This window comes from Astyanax mexicanus, unplaced genomic scaffold (assembly GCF_023375975.1).
Source record: "Astyanax mexicanus isolate ESR-SI-001 unplaced genomic scaffold, AstMex3_surface scaffold_31, whole genome shotgun sequence".
NCBI lineage: Eukaryota > Metazoa > Chordata > Actinopteri > Characiformes > Acestrorhamphidae > Astyanax > Astyanax mexicanus.
In genome coordinates this window covers 6,328,083-6,342,322 of record NW_026040041.1, presented here as the reverse complement: position 1 = coordinate 6,342,322, position 14,240 = coordinate 6,328,083, and the positions used below count along the sequence as shown (strand labels likewise).

Sequence of the window (14,240 nt, the reverse complement as noted above, 5' to 3'; positions counted from 1 at the left end):
GAAGAGGTTTGTGAAGATGCTGAAGAATCTGGATTACCCAGCATGCTCTGGGAGAGAGGAGGAGGATGAGGAGGATCAGAGTGGTGTCAGAGAGGGAGCGCTGAAGATCACACTGCACGTCCTGAGAAACATGAACCAGACAGACCTTGCTAACAAACTGCAGACCAGTGAGAGTCATGTGATTTCTCATTATGTAAATTAGTTTAGAATTTAAAGAGAAGAGAATTTAAGAGAAAATGAAGAACTATAGATAATGTAGAAACAGGTTCTGAGTTATGAGTGTGAGTAGGTGATGGTATATGTTCAGTGTTAATGTTAAAGAGATAATGGAGAGCTATAGATAATGTAGAAACAGGTTCTGAGTTATGAGTGTGAGTAGGTGATGGTATATGTTCAGTGTTAATGTTAAAGAGATAATGTAGAGCTATAGATAATGTAGAAACAGGTTCAGAGTTATGAGTGTGAGTAGGTGATGGTATATGTTCAGTGTTAATGTTAAAGAGATAATGGAGAGCTATAGATAATGTAGAAACAGGTTCTGAGTTATGAGTGTGAGTAGGTGATGGTATATGTTCAGTGTTAATGTTATAGAGATAATGGAGAGCTATAGATAATGTAGAAACAGGTTCTGAGTTATGAGTGTGAGTAGGTGATGGTATATGTTCAGTGTTAATGTTAAAGAGATAATGTAGAGCTATAGATAATGTAGAAACAGATTCTGAGTTATGAGTGTAAGTATGTGATGGTATATGTATGAGTTGTACTAATATCAAAGCAGTAGCTTAACAGACAGAATATAAAGCTTTACCAGTGCTATGAGACGCAACACCTATAGAACAGAATGAGCAGCGGCAGTGTGACGGTTCTAGTGAAATAATTAAAATGTAAAAATATACAACAGAGAGCCTTGTACCACATAAAATCAGTCCAAGATCACACATTTCAAAGTTTCCTCACCAAAAATAGAAAACCATGATTGTTCACAAGTCTCAAAACAGGAGTCTGAGTCAAGTCTGAAGCCTCTGCTTCTGCGACTCATGCCCCTCCCCCCAATACCATATACCACCACATAAGCTGACAACGGTATGTTGGTCTGAAAAAACTTCAATAGCGCCCAACCCTACTATCAAACAGAATAGCGTGATCTATGGGGTCGAAAGCAGCATAAGATCTACCAGTACTATGATGGCAGTGCTGCCCCTATCAAGTGAAAAAGTAAATCATTAGTTACTCTTAGTAAAGCTGTTTCAGTACTGTGGTTTTGTCTAAATCCAGACTGAAAACCTCATTAATGCTGTTGTTGTGGAGATAGGAGCAAAGCTGCTTAAACACTACTGTTTCTAGAATTTTGGCTATGAAGGGGAGATCAGAAGCTGATCTATAATTAAATAGTTTTTGATTGTCAGTAAGTTTATCCACAGTAATGAAAAGGAATATAGTGTTTTCTCTGTTGATTTCTCAATAAGAGCTGAGGTTTTGTTTTAATTAGATATTTTCTGTCATCTGCATGACTATGAGACCACTAAAAACTAACACCATAATTTACGTTTGTTTAATATGGTACGTCATATATTAATAGTAATGTAAATGTTCATATGTGCTTTTTGTATTTTTTTTCTCTGTTAATTAGAACTGGCTCCATCCTGCCACCAAAAGATCAAATCAACACTGAAGGGAAATTTTCAGAAAATTAATGAAGGAATCTCAGATCCTGGAACCTCAACCCTTCTGAATGAGATCTACACAGAGTTGTACATCACAGAGGGAGGGAGTGGAGAGGTCAATAATGAACATGAGGTCAGACAGATTGAAGCAGCATCCAGGAGACGAGCAACACAGGAAACACCCATCAAATGTAACGACCTATTTAAAGACCAATCCATCAGAACTGTGCTGACTAAAGGAGTTGCTGGAATTGGAAAAACAGTCTCTGTGCAGAAGTTCATTCTGGACTGGGCTGAAGGAAAAGCCAATCGGGATGTTCCCTTCATATTTCCACTTCCTTTTAGAGAGCTGAATCTGATGAAAACTGACAAACTGAGTCTGGTGGATCTTCTTTATCAGTTCTTTAAAGACAGAAAAGACTTAAAATCAGGAGATTATCATCGTTCCAGAGTTCTGTTCATCTTTGATGGTCTGGATGAATGTCGACTTCCTCTAGATTTCCAGAACAATAAGAGAGTATCTGATGTAACACAGTCAGCCTCAGTGGATGTGCTGCTGACAAACCTCATCCAGGGGAACCTGCTTCCCTCTGCTCTCCTATGGATAACTACTCGACCAGCAGCAGCCAATCAGATCCCTCCTCACTGTATTGATCAGGTAACAGAGGTACGAGGGTTCAGTGACCCTCAGAAAGAGGAATACTTCAGGAAAAGGATCAGAGATCAGAGCCTTGCTGAAAGAATCATTACACACATGAAGTCCTCCAGAAGCCTCTACATCATGTGCCACATCCCAGTCTTCTGCTGGATCTCAGCCACTGTTCTAGAGAGGATGTTGGGTGAAGCAGAGGGAGGAGAGATCCCCAAGACTCTGACTCAAATGTTCACACACTTCCTTATCTTTCAGATCAAACACCGCAGCCAGAAGTACCAAAGAAAAAGTGACGTTGATCTTGACCAGACTAGAGAGATTATTCTGGCTCTGGGAAAACTGGCTTTCCAACAGCTGGAGAAAGGAAACCTGATCTTCTATGAGGAAGATCTGAGAGAGTGCAGCATTGATGTCAGAGAAGTGTCCGTGTACTCAGGAGTGTGCACCCAGATCTTCAGACAGGAGTTTGGACTTCACCTGGGGAAGGTTTTCAGCTTTGTGCATCTGAGTGTTCAGGAGTTTCTGGCTGCTTTATATGAGTTTCTGTCCTTCATCTCCAACAACAGAAATGTGCTGCAACAGAAACACAGTGGATTTGGTTTCTCCAAAAAAGGAACAATGTCTGACTTCCTGAAGAGAGCCGTGGACAAGGCCTTACAGAGTGAGAACGGACACTTGGACCTTTTCCTCCGATTCCTTTTGGGTCTCTCACTAAAGTCCAATCAGAGTCTCTTACAAGGTCTTTTGATACAGACAGAGAACATCTCTCACAGTAAAGAGGAAGTAGTGGAGTACATCAAGCAGAAGATCAGGGAGAATCCCTCTCCAGAGAAAACTATCAGTCTGTTCCACTGTCTGAATGAACTGAACGATCATTCTCTAGTGCAGGAAGTCCAGAAATACCTGAACAGAGGAGGTTCCAGTGATTTCAGTGGAGTTACTCTCTCTCCTGCTCAGTGGTCAGCTGTGGCGTTTGTGATGCTGAATTCAGAAAAAGAGCTGGATGAGTTTAACCTGAGTAAATTTCAGAGTTCAGAGGAATGTCTTCTGAGGCTGCTTCCAGTGGTGAAAGTATCCAGGAAGGTTGTGTGAGTATTTTCATTATTAAGTGTTTCATCTGTGCTGTTTTATATTTTGTAATACAGATTATTCTGTGTTTTTGTTGATGATTTGTTGAATTTGTGGATATCAATCGAGATTGTGTTTCCTGAAAGTGATCTCTTAGCAAATAACAAATTAACTAGTGCAGAACCTGAGAGAAGAAAATGGCAGTTCTAGAAGTATTTCCCAAAGAGTTTTGCAAATCAACCAAATCGCTCACACAATCACTCCAAACTCCAGCCTATACATACATAGTTTGGGATAGAAATATCACTTCCTTGCTTAGATAAGGAAGAATGGCCAACACTGGAAGTAAGAGATTTTCACTAAAGATGAAATTAACATCTTGGTAATGTGTTATGTTTGGGCACATTCTACTAAGTGATCTGCCTCAATAAGGTAGTAAACGGACCCAAGAGCAGAACAATAGATCTCAGAGCAGGTGCATCATAGGTCCGACGTGTTGAGTCTGGGGCACTCTGGGAAACGTTGTCAGTTACAAAGTTCTGTTTTATTTAGAAGTTCACAGTTTGCCAAGTTCATTACAAATACCCAGGTGTGTTCTAGCTCCTCCCACCTTATCCAGGATGACTTGTGTGGACTTTTAGCACATTGGTGTCAGTTTTACATTTTCAAAATTTTACAGGAGGGGTGAGGTGTCATATCAGAAGACACAGAATAATTTAGATTCAAATCAGACACACAAACTATTATGTACAGGGGACAGGTTTGTTCATTTTTTAAACATCGTTTTTAGATGATAAAGAGAAAACATTGTCTAATAGTCCTATCAAAAACTACCCCTTGAAGCTTCGTTATCTGGTGTAATTCAAAGTAGTTAGTATGTATTTTTCAGGGTATCTACTCACACTGAACAATGAAATTCCATTTAGCTGGCACATATTGAAGGATCTCATGCACCTCAAAAAACAGAGGGGACTTTGGCCATTCCAATAAAGGTCATTAGTGTTCTTAGCCCAGTCCAGTTTATTGTCATTGTACACTCCCAGATATCTGTAATCCTCCACAGTGTCCACACTGACCCCCCTGATGAACACAGGGGTCATCAGTGCCTTGTTCCTCCTCAGGTTTACCACCGGTTCCTTAATCTTTTTAACATTGATCTGCAGATTGTTCAGCTCGTACCATGTGGCAGTCATGGTGGATTGTTTCACCACTTTGCAGGTCACTACCATGTCTCCACCTGAACATAACACCCAAGTTTCATCATGATTGGGTTGCATACAGCCTGCCAAAATGCCTGCTGAATGATGATTGGCTGATGGTGTTCAGCCATTTTAATTGATGAAGTTGCCCTTTGAACATCCTTTAGAGTTTGTACGATAGATTCGGTATACAGAATTTTAACTTGATAGGTTGCACAGTTGCTGTGAAACAGTGTTTCAGATTTAACTGTTGGAGTGAATGGGGCATATATCTGGAAAGACTAACTTGCATGGTGGCCATATTGTTCACAATTTTTTTTTGTCACACATATTTTTTTTTTGAATATTGAAGCTCATGCTCCTATTAGGATTTTGATACCAAACATGTCAAGATTGGTCAAAATTCCTAGAACTAGTTTGCAAAAGTAGGTTTTGCACATTACAAAAAATAGCAAAAAATCGAAATAGGCACAAGTGCATAGTTTAAACTTCAAAGTGGTGGGTATTGACTTAGGAAGGAATCCAGCAAAAAAAAAAAATAATTTTGAGTGTAGGTCTCAATGGTTCTGGAGTTATTGCGCAAAATGTGAAAAATTAACTTTCCTTATTTATAGACTATTGACCAATTTGTGCCAATTTATTTGTCCACTGAGATGCACTGATCCTACATCTTACTACCAAGTTTCATATCTCTATGACTTAAGATCTAGGCTGCAGATATGCTTTTTCAGAGAAAAAAAGAATAATAATAATAATATGAAAAATTTAATGAAAAACAATAGGGTTCTATGCACCTTCGGTGCTTGAACCCTAACTATAATAAGAAGATCATTGATAATTATAAACACCCTAGGGTTTATTTACTAGATGTATGTTGAGTAAACAGGATTATATATCTATTATGGAATAAGCAAAATATTCCCAAAATATACTAATACACCTCCTTTCTAAGGGGTATGTGTGTTTAGATGTCAGTGTTTCTAATGGATTATCATTTATCTCTCAGGTTGTTGGGGTGTAATCTATCAGAGAAAAGCTGTGCAGATCTGACCTCAGCTCAAACTTCTCAACTCTGAGAGAACTGTACCTGGGTGGTAATAAACTGCAGGATTCAGGAGTGAAGCTGCTCTCTGCTGGACTGAAGAGTTCACACTGTAAACTGGAGACACTGGTGTAAGATCATTAAAACACAACAAACAGTAATAAGTCACCAATTGTGCAAGTTCTCCCACTTAAAAAGATGAGAGAGGCCTGTATTTGACATCATAGGTAGACCTCAACTATGAGAGACAAAATTCAGAAAATCACATTGTCTGATTTTTAAAGAATTTATTTGCAAACAATGGTGGAAAATAAGTATTTGATCACCTACATTCCCGCAAGATATCTGGGTCAAAATGAACACAAGAATGGTAAGCAAAAATCCCAGAACCACACAGGGGGACCAAGTGAATGACCTGCACATAGCTGGGACCAACATTACAAAGGCTACGGTCAGTAATACACTACACCGCCAGGGACTCAGATCCTACAGTGCCAGACGTGTCCCCCTGCTTAAGACAGTACATATCCAGCCGCATCTGAGGTTTGCTAGAGAGCATTTGGATGTTCCAGAACAGTATTGGGAGAATGTCATATGGTCAGATAAAACCAAAGTAGAACTGTTTGGTAAAAACACAACTCGTCGTGTTTGGAAGAGAGTGAATGCTGAGTTGCATCCAAAGAACACCATACCAGCTGTGAAGCATGGGGGTGGGAACATCATGCATCATTTATCTGCAAAGGGACCAGGACGACAGGTCCGTTAACATGAAAGAATGAATGGGGCCATGTATTGTGAGATTTTGAGTGTAAACCTCCTTCCATCAGCAAGGGCATTGAAGATGAAACATGGCTGGGTCCTTCATGATCCCAAGCACCTGCTGGGGCAACAAAGGAGTGGCTTCATAAGAAATATTTCGAGGTCCTGGACTGGCCTAGCCAGTCTCCAGATCTCATCCCCATAGAAAACCTTTGGAGGTAGTTGAAAGTCCGTGTTGCCCACCGACAGCCCCAAAACATCACTGCTCTAGAGGAGATCTGTATGGAGGAATGGGCCAACATACCATCAACAGTGTGTGCCAACCTTGTAAAGATTTACTGTATTGAAGTGGGATGATTTAGTAAGCTGAGTGGACAGTCGGTAAGGATGCACAGGACAGATATTCCACTAACCCTCTTTATTTTTTCCACAGTGGATTTTCACGGGTGCAGGTGTGTGTGTATGTGTTTTGGTGTGTGGTTCACAACAACAGAAATAAATGTATGAATTAGCAATGTATAAAACATAACTAATTAACAATATATTAAACATAGCTAGGACAGTTTCCTGCTAAACACTATTGAAACACCATATGTAATATACACAGAACACCTCTATTTACGGCTCTATGGACGCACACAATCATTAAATCCAAACAGAAACATATCCCTCAACTCAGGAGCTCTTTATGGTTCTGCTACACACCTTCTGAACAGAGCATGTTCAATGGAATTTTCCAGACTCTGCCCACTTATTGGCCTCTAAGGGGCACTGTTCCCATAATCTCCATACATTTATTTATCCAATCTTCACAACACTTTTTTTTTTTAATTTTCAGATTTTTTTCTCATAGTTGAGGTCTAGCTATGATGTTAATTACAGGCCTCTCTCATATTTTTAAGCACAATTGGTGACTAACTTAATACTTTTTTCCCCACTGTATAGCACCTGGCTTCATATGTAGAGTTTAGATTGTCTGCTCGAGCTGATGCCCAACCCGAATTCCCACCGCTTTCGAGAAAATTGTCTATAATTTTTAACAAACATTGCCTAGGACCAAAGCCTCAAACTATCCCTTTATATTTGATAATATTTTATGAACTTTACATGTCCTTACTCACCCTAATTTTATTTAACTGAACTGAGTTTTATATGGTTATATTTGTAGATGCTCTCTGTCTGAGTTTGTGTGCTGTGAAAGAGACAAGGGACAGCACATTTTAGCTCAGTCTTGGTCAAACAACAGTATAACATTTCAGTAAAGATGGTTATAGTGTGTTTAATGCCATTGGTTTGCTGTTTGAACGAAAACCCAGCGTTATTTACTATAATGGAAATAACATTTTGACCAAGCTTTACCATACTCCACGGTGCTTACACATCTCCAGCAGACCTGGTGATGAGAAACGAATGCCAACATATACCTTAATAGATCTGAGTATTTCACCACTGGTTTCACCAGGATTTGTAATAAAGGACTGATGGACAGCGCAGCCATGAGAGCACAGTGGCATTGTGCTGATGTTTTTTTAAATATAAAAATATAAAAGTTAATTGCAGTTAAATAATAGCCAAGTGGCATAAAATTAAACTGTACATGTGCACGATGTGAGAGAGAATGAGTGAGAGTTAGTATCAGGTGCATCTGTTTAATTTTTACACCAAAGCAGTTGCGTATATCTGCTAAGTTGTTACAAATAGTAATATAAACATAAATTCTTATATATTTCAGAACAAATATAACTAGTAGTAACTAATAGTTAGATTTTTTGCACGGCTAAAATTAAAGCTCCTCACAGCTAAAATTAATGCTCTAGGCAGCTACAATTAAAAGCTCTGTACATCCCTTAAATCAGTTTGCCACGGTCAGCAGGAAAGATATTTCTAATTTAAAAAGATACAATCCACTACCCACTAAAGAATTGTGGTGTTTGGATCCGTGCATTATGACAGTTTATGGGGTGGTCGGGTCGGACAGACTGTGAGGGAGATTAGGGTTGGTTGGATTTTTTGAGCTGATCTAGCCTTTATTCACATGCACAGCTATAAATATGTTTGTTTATATTTGTGTCTATATATATAGGTGTGTGTATATATGGATGGTCCATAGAAAAAAAAAATGGTGGGCTAAGGGGGCTGTGAGCAAAAGGATGATAACCCCTGCTATAGGCTATAAGAACCATGTCAGTAGAGCATGTTCTCTGTGGGAAAGTGTTCTCTTCTGAGCTCTTTATCAGAAGTACCTGCATGTCTGTTTATCTGAATTTTAAGTTCAGTGTTAGTTTAACCTGCAGTGTTAAAGTAACACATTTGGCTAAATGAATGATTATTTCTTGCTTTAATAATGACTAAAATAATCACTGAAAATTAGCTGTTAACCAATTTATTGACAAAGAAATTAGAGTTAGTTTGTGTGTGAAGGATATGTAAATGTATTAATGTGGGAAACATTTTAAACATTTCTTAATTATGTAAAACATCTTTTTACTTTAATTTACAGGTCACATGTATTTACACCACTGCTTCCTATGGTTTGTGTGTTTAAATGTATTTCTAACAGATTATAATTTCTCTCTCAGGCTGTGGTGGTGTAACCTATCAGATAAAAGCTGTGCAGATCTGGCCTCGGCTCTCAGCTCCATCTCCTCAACTCTGAGAGAACTGAACCTGGGTAATAATGAACTGCAGGATTCAGGAGTGAAGCTGCTCTCTGCTGGACTGAAGAGTTCACACTGTAAACTGGAGACTGTGGTAAGATCATCAAAATACAACAAACAGAGCAGCTCACCTTCACACACACACAACACACACACACACACAAAATTAAACAATTTAAACCAGTAGTACTTGAATTCTCTTGATATTCCTGTGTAAATGTGGTGATACTGTGACAGATACTCCATTAGTAAAAAGCTGCATTTAATTATCTGTACTAATTGATCAAAACATCCTGATCCAATAAAATATTAAGATTTTTTGTCAGTGTTGCACCACAAGGAACTGTTTTGACTTAAGGGGAACCACATTAGTGAGACTGTAGGACATTTTTTAATTAGTTTTATTAGTTACAGTAATATAATCACAGTCACACACTTTAAAATACTGAAATAAACAAATTGATTATATTTAATATAACTTATATATTTAGATATTTTTTCTTAGGGTTCAGATAGAGCATGTATCCTAGTTCAGTAGAAGTGTAGTGTGCAGCGTGATAAAATGATTTAGTATGTAAATATTTCTGCATTACTGCATTTTCTCTGCTGTTCTGCACCGAATATTCACAATAACTCATTTACAATAACTCATTCAACGAGCAATAACTCATTCACAATAACTTTGCACAATAACTCATTTATAATAACTAATTCACAATAACTGAGCAATAACTCATTCACAGTAAATGTGAACAATAACTCATTCACAATAGCTGAGCAATATTTAATTCACAATAATTGTGAACAATAACTCATTAAAAATATCTCAGACAAAATTCCCCACCAGGAAAAGCACCCCCTCTCAGTCTTCTTGGCTTTAACTTTACTTACATATAGGCGCCAATAATGGAAATACTCAAGATAGTATTGTTAGCTATGCTGACTCATAAGAGAAATTTAACTGAAAAATAAATACATTGTATAAGAAACTTCACCTGCGCCGAAAGCAGCACCCCACCATGAAAAGTGTAATGCTGAGAAACATACTCAATTCTGGGAATTGAGTGTGGGTGTGTAGTCGCCTAGGTGCTGCTTGTTAAGTTCTTTCTCTCGCTTATTTTAATTGTTTTAGCACAGGTACTTGTTTTATTTTCTTGTCATCACCAAGCAGGCTACAATAAATGCCCAGTACTTCACTTTAAATCAATTTTTGCTATTTTTTCTGCTGGATAAGAACCAAAGTTTGGGTATTAGCCCTGAATGGGTGTAACGGAAAGTTTAGCTCCTTCTAGCTCACAGAGCTGCATGGAAACTAGCTCCCCCCGAGCTTTGCCACCACGGCCGAGATTTATCAGGATATTCAGCACAACAGAGCGTCGTGTACCAAATAAAATTGAGATAAGTAAGCACAACCAGATTCATACATAAGGTAACTGCATTATAAAATGCACTGCCAAGTTTTGAGAAAATTAAAGGATTTTCAATATGCCTTATAGTTACAAAATATGGTAATATGTCTACAGGAACTGTTCTACACAGTAGATATATTTACTAGATGTATGTTAAATAAACAGGATTGTATATATTTTGGAATAATGCATAATTATAAAAAAAAACATATCCTTCCTAAGGGGTGTATGTGTGTTTAAACTTCACTGTTTCTAATGGATTATCATATCTCTCTTAGGCTGTATGGATGTAATCTGTCAGATAAAAGCTGTGCAGATCTGGCCTCAGTTCTCAGCTTAAACTCCTCAACTCTGACAGAACTGGACCTGAGTTTGAATGAACTGCAGGATTCAGGAGTGAAGCTGCTCTCTGATGAACTGAAGAATCCACACTGTAAACTGGAGAAACTGGAGTAAGATCATCATAATACAACAAACAGAGCATCTCACCTTCACAGGACATCCTCCATCAGTTGTTGAAGCTTATCTCCCAGCACAGATTTAAAAGCTGAAACTTTAATTCCTGTCTGCTTTATACCTGATCTGTAGATCATGATATCACTGAATTTAGAGACAGAGCTGACTAGCTGTAAATCCACATTGTTACCAAATCAAAGAAATCAGCCTGGAGAGCTTCAGCTTTCTTAATATAGCTGATGACTCCATCACAAATCACCTTTCATCATAACTATCATGTGGTTGATTCTAGTAATTTCTGTAACACTATAGGAGTGAATTTTTCTTCTACACAAAGTAACAGAGTGATTTATTTATTCGTCTTTAACTCAGAGATTTTACAGATCCTGTGAGTCTCAGCATTTACTTGCATATTGATAGTGTCTCCCTCAAATCATGTACAGAATCCCCCAAATCATTATATTGAGCTGCTCATTAACATTTTTGGGCAATAGAGTAAGCAAGTGATGGACATTCAGGTCTCTTTTTGTGCTCAGTAGAACTATCAGTGTTCTCTGTGGGTGGAATGTACACTGCTCTCTTTGGCAGTGTTTAATGTAGTTCTACAGGTCAATAGCAGAGGGTTGGAATGCAGGGTATATAAAATCCAATACTAATGCCTGTCCAATACTAGTGTCTGCCTATATGATGTTAATGACTGTAAGATATTTTAATATATGTTTAAAGGTCTGATTCTTTCATAGGTATAGTTAAACTTGCCCCTACAACATTGGGGTGTATGGGGGGGTCTTTACACTCCTAGTGTGTGAATATAACTGTACACTTATCTGCTGTACATTTAACTTCTTCTCTCTGCAGGCTGAAGTTCTGCAGTATTACAGAAGAAGGCTGTGCTGCTTTAGCTTCAGCTCTGAAATCAAACCCCTCCCACCTGAGAGAGCTGGATCTGATGCTCAATAATCCAGGAGAGTCAGGAAAGAAGCTGCTCTCTGATCTACAGAAGGATCCTCACTTTGAACTGGAAACACTATAGTGAGCAACTGAATTACTATCTCTGAAACAAACACACACACACTCACACATAATATTGATCATCACATACAGTGTTTTAGAGTTGGGTTTAAGTTAACTTGTTAAGGTAATACTGTGGTAGACTGGTAGAAACCTACACAAAATGCACCAATTAATGGTGATTTTGATTTAATTAAATAAAAACAGTATGTTTGGGTTATAACTGAGTTCATGGTTGGGCAGTGTTGCTAAGCTACCATTGTTTGTATCTGAGAGTCAGGTGGGTTACATCACAGCATGACCAAGAACTTCCTGTTTTTAAAGGGAGGAGGTGTTTGATTGACCTGCAGAACAAACCAGATCAGACCGTTATTTTAGTGACGTTTGGGGTGAAAACAGACCTGTGTGAAACAGGTCTTGTGTTACTGTGGAAATATCAACTGGAAATATTGTATTAACTTCAAACCTGTTAAACTTTTAAACACAGGATGAACTTCACAGCCTTTTCTCAGTGCAGTGAGAATATATTACTCTCCAAGACTCATTATTGTGACTCTGTGTAGAGAAGCAGCACAATATTAAGCATTTAGCTTAATTAACAAACCATATTATTTTAATTTAGTTTTATCTGACATGTATAATTTAAAAGTAAACATATAAAACATTGTTAATTTAGTAGTTTTGACCAAATATAACCCAAAGTCTCAATCTCTACAGTGTACTGTCTGAAGTGTTTGGTATGTGAGTGTGTAGTTTTATAAGATTAAGCTGTAGTTTATTTAATGAAGTCATGTGAAGCTATGTGAAATGTGTGTTCATATCTGACCAGTCTGTACTGTTTTCTCTTCTGCAGCATCTAAAGACCTGACCTACTCTCTTCATCCATTCCTGTTTACCAGTGATCATGGATATCTATACTTTACTGAAGTCATTATTTCTCAGAGGACTTTTTATTTCTACTCCATTTTCACGCAATTATCTTAATTTTCTACATACTCATACTCATACTACATACTTACATTTTACAATAGCTTAGGTGCTCCTCAGATTTTTTTCATTTCGTGCACTTTAGGACAATGTGGCGTGGCCTAAGCTTTTCTTCTTATGGCTTTATTTTTTCCCCTTAGATTAATTTTACTTTTATACTTTGAGTAGTTAAAAGCAACTTGTACAGAAGTATTTTAAACCCTAGTATCTGTACTTCTACCTGAGTGATAGATGTAAATATGTTTGACACTTTTGAGTAGGAAAGTGGGAGCCTTGTCTGTCATAAACTGAATTGTCTTACATTTTGCCCAGGATATTTTGGTTCCAGTAGATTTTTAATTCCTGCTTAAAGCTAGGGAGAGGCAGAGGGGCATTTTACAAACCTCTCTCTCCTTCTTATGTACACTTACTCTGGGATGTGCTTTCTTACTCTCTGTGCAACAGATCTCATACAGATACTATACAAACAGTCTAGCCGTTATTCATAGATGGTATTTGCCTTTATTATAATATGCTATGTGGGGTGTTGCATTATTATTGTATTCATTATCCAGATGTTATAAGTATTTGTAGAACCTTCATTACTGTATTGATTATCCAGCTGCATAAATTGTGTATTATAGCCATTTACTGCATTCATTATCCAGATGTTATATGTATTTGTAAATGCTTAATTACTTTGATTATCCAGCTTTATAAATTGTGTATAATAGCCATTTACTGCATTCATTATCCAGATGTTATATGTATTTGTAAATGCTTAATTACTTTGATTATCCAGCTTTATAAATTGTGTATAATAGCCATTTACTGCATTCATTATCCAGATGTTATATGTATTTGTAAATGCTTAATTACTTTGATTATCCAGCTTTATAAATTGTGTATAATAGCCATTTACTGCATTCATTATCCAGATGTTATATGTATTTGTAAATGCTTAATTACTTTGATTATCCAGCTTTATAAATTGTGTATAATAGCCATTTACTGCATTCATTATCCAGATGTTATATGTATTTGTAAAAGCTTAATTACTGTATACATTATCCAGCTGTATAAATTGTGTATTATAGCCATATTACTGCATTCATTATCCAGATGTTATATATATTTGTAAAAGCTTAATTACTGTATACATTATCCAGCTGTATAAATGATGTATTATAGCCATATTACTACATTCATTATCCAGATGTTATAAGAATTTTTTTTGTTCTGCCCCATCTGTGTGACCTTAAACAATAAAGGTTCAACTTCTGAGGTGCAATATATATTATTCTAAACTGTTATTAAAAGCATATCATGCTAACTTACAGTATAGTAATACTTTTTT

At 37.3% G+C, this 14,240-nt stretch overlaps 1 protein-coding gene across 1 annotated transcript in view; it reads left to right on the top strand.

Annotated features, from left to right (window-relative positions):
* The window catches only part of LOC125788860 (ribonuclease inhibitor-like), a 39,113-nt gene extending 25,548 nt beyond the window's left edge, over positions 1-13,565 (top strand). Inside the window, exons 3-4 of the mRNA XM_049472739.1 lie at positions 11,765-11,938; positions 12,771-13,565. Coding sequence (XP_049328696.1) covers positions 11,765-11,938; positions 12,771-12,777 — 181 coding nt within the window. The 3' untranslated portion in view covers positions 12,778-13,565. The remainder of the gene's footprint in view (positions 1-11,764; positions 11,939-12,770) is intronic.
* Positions 13,566-14,240: the final 675 nt, after the last annotated feature.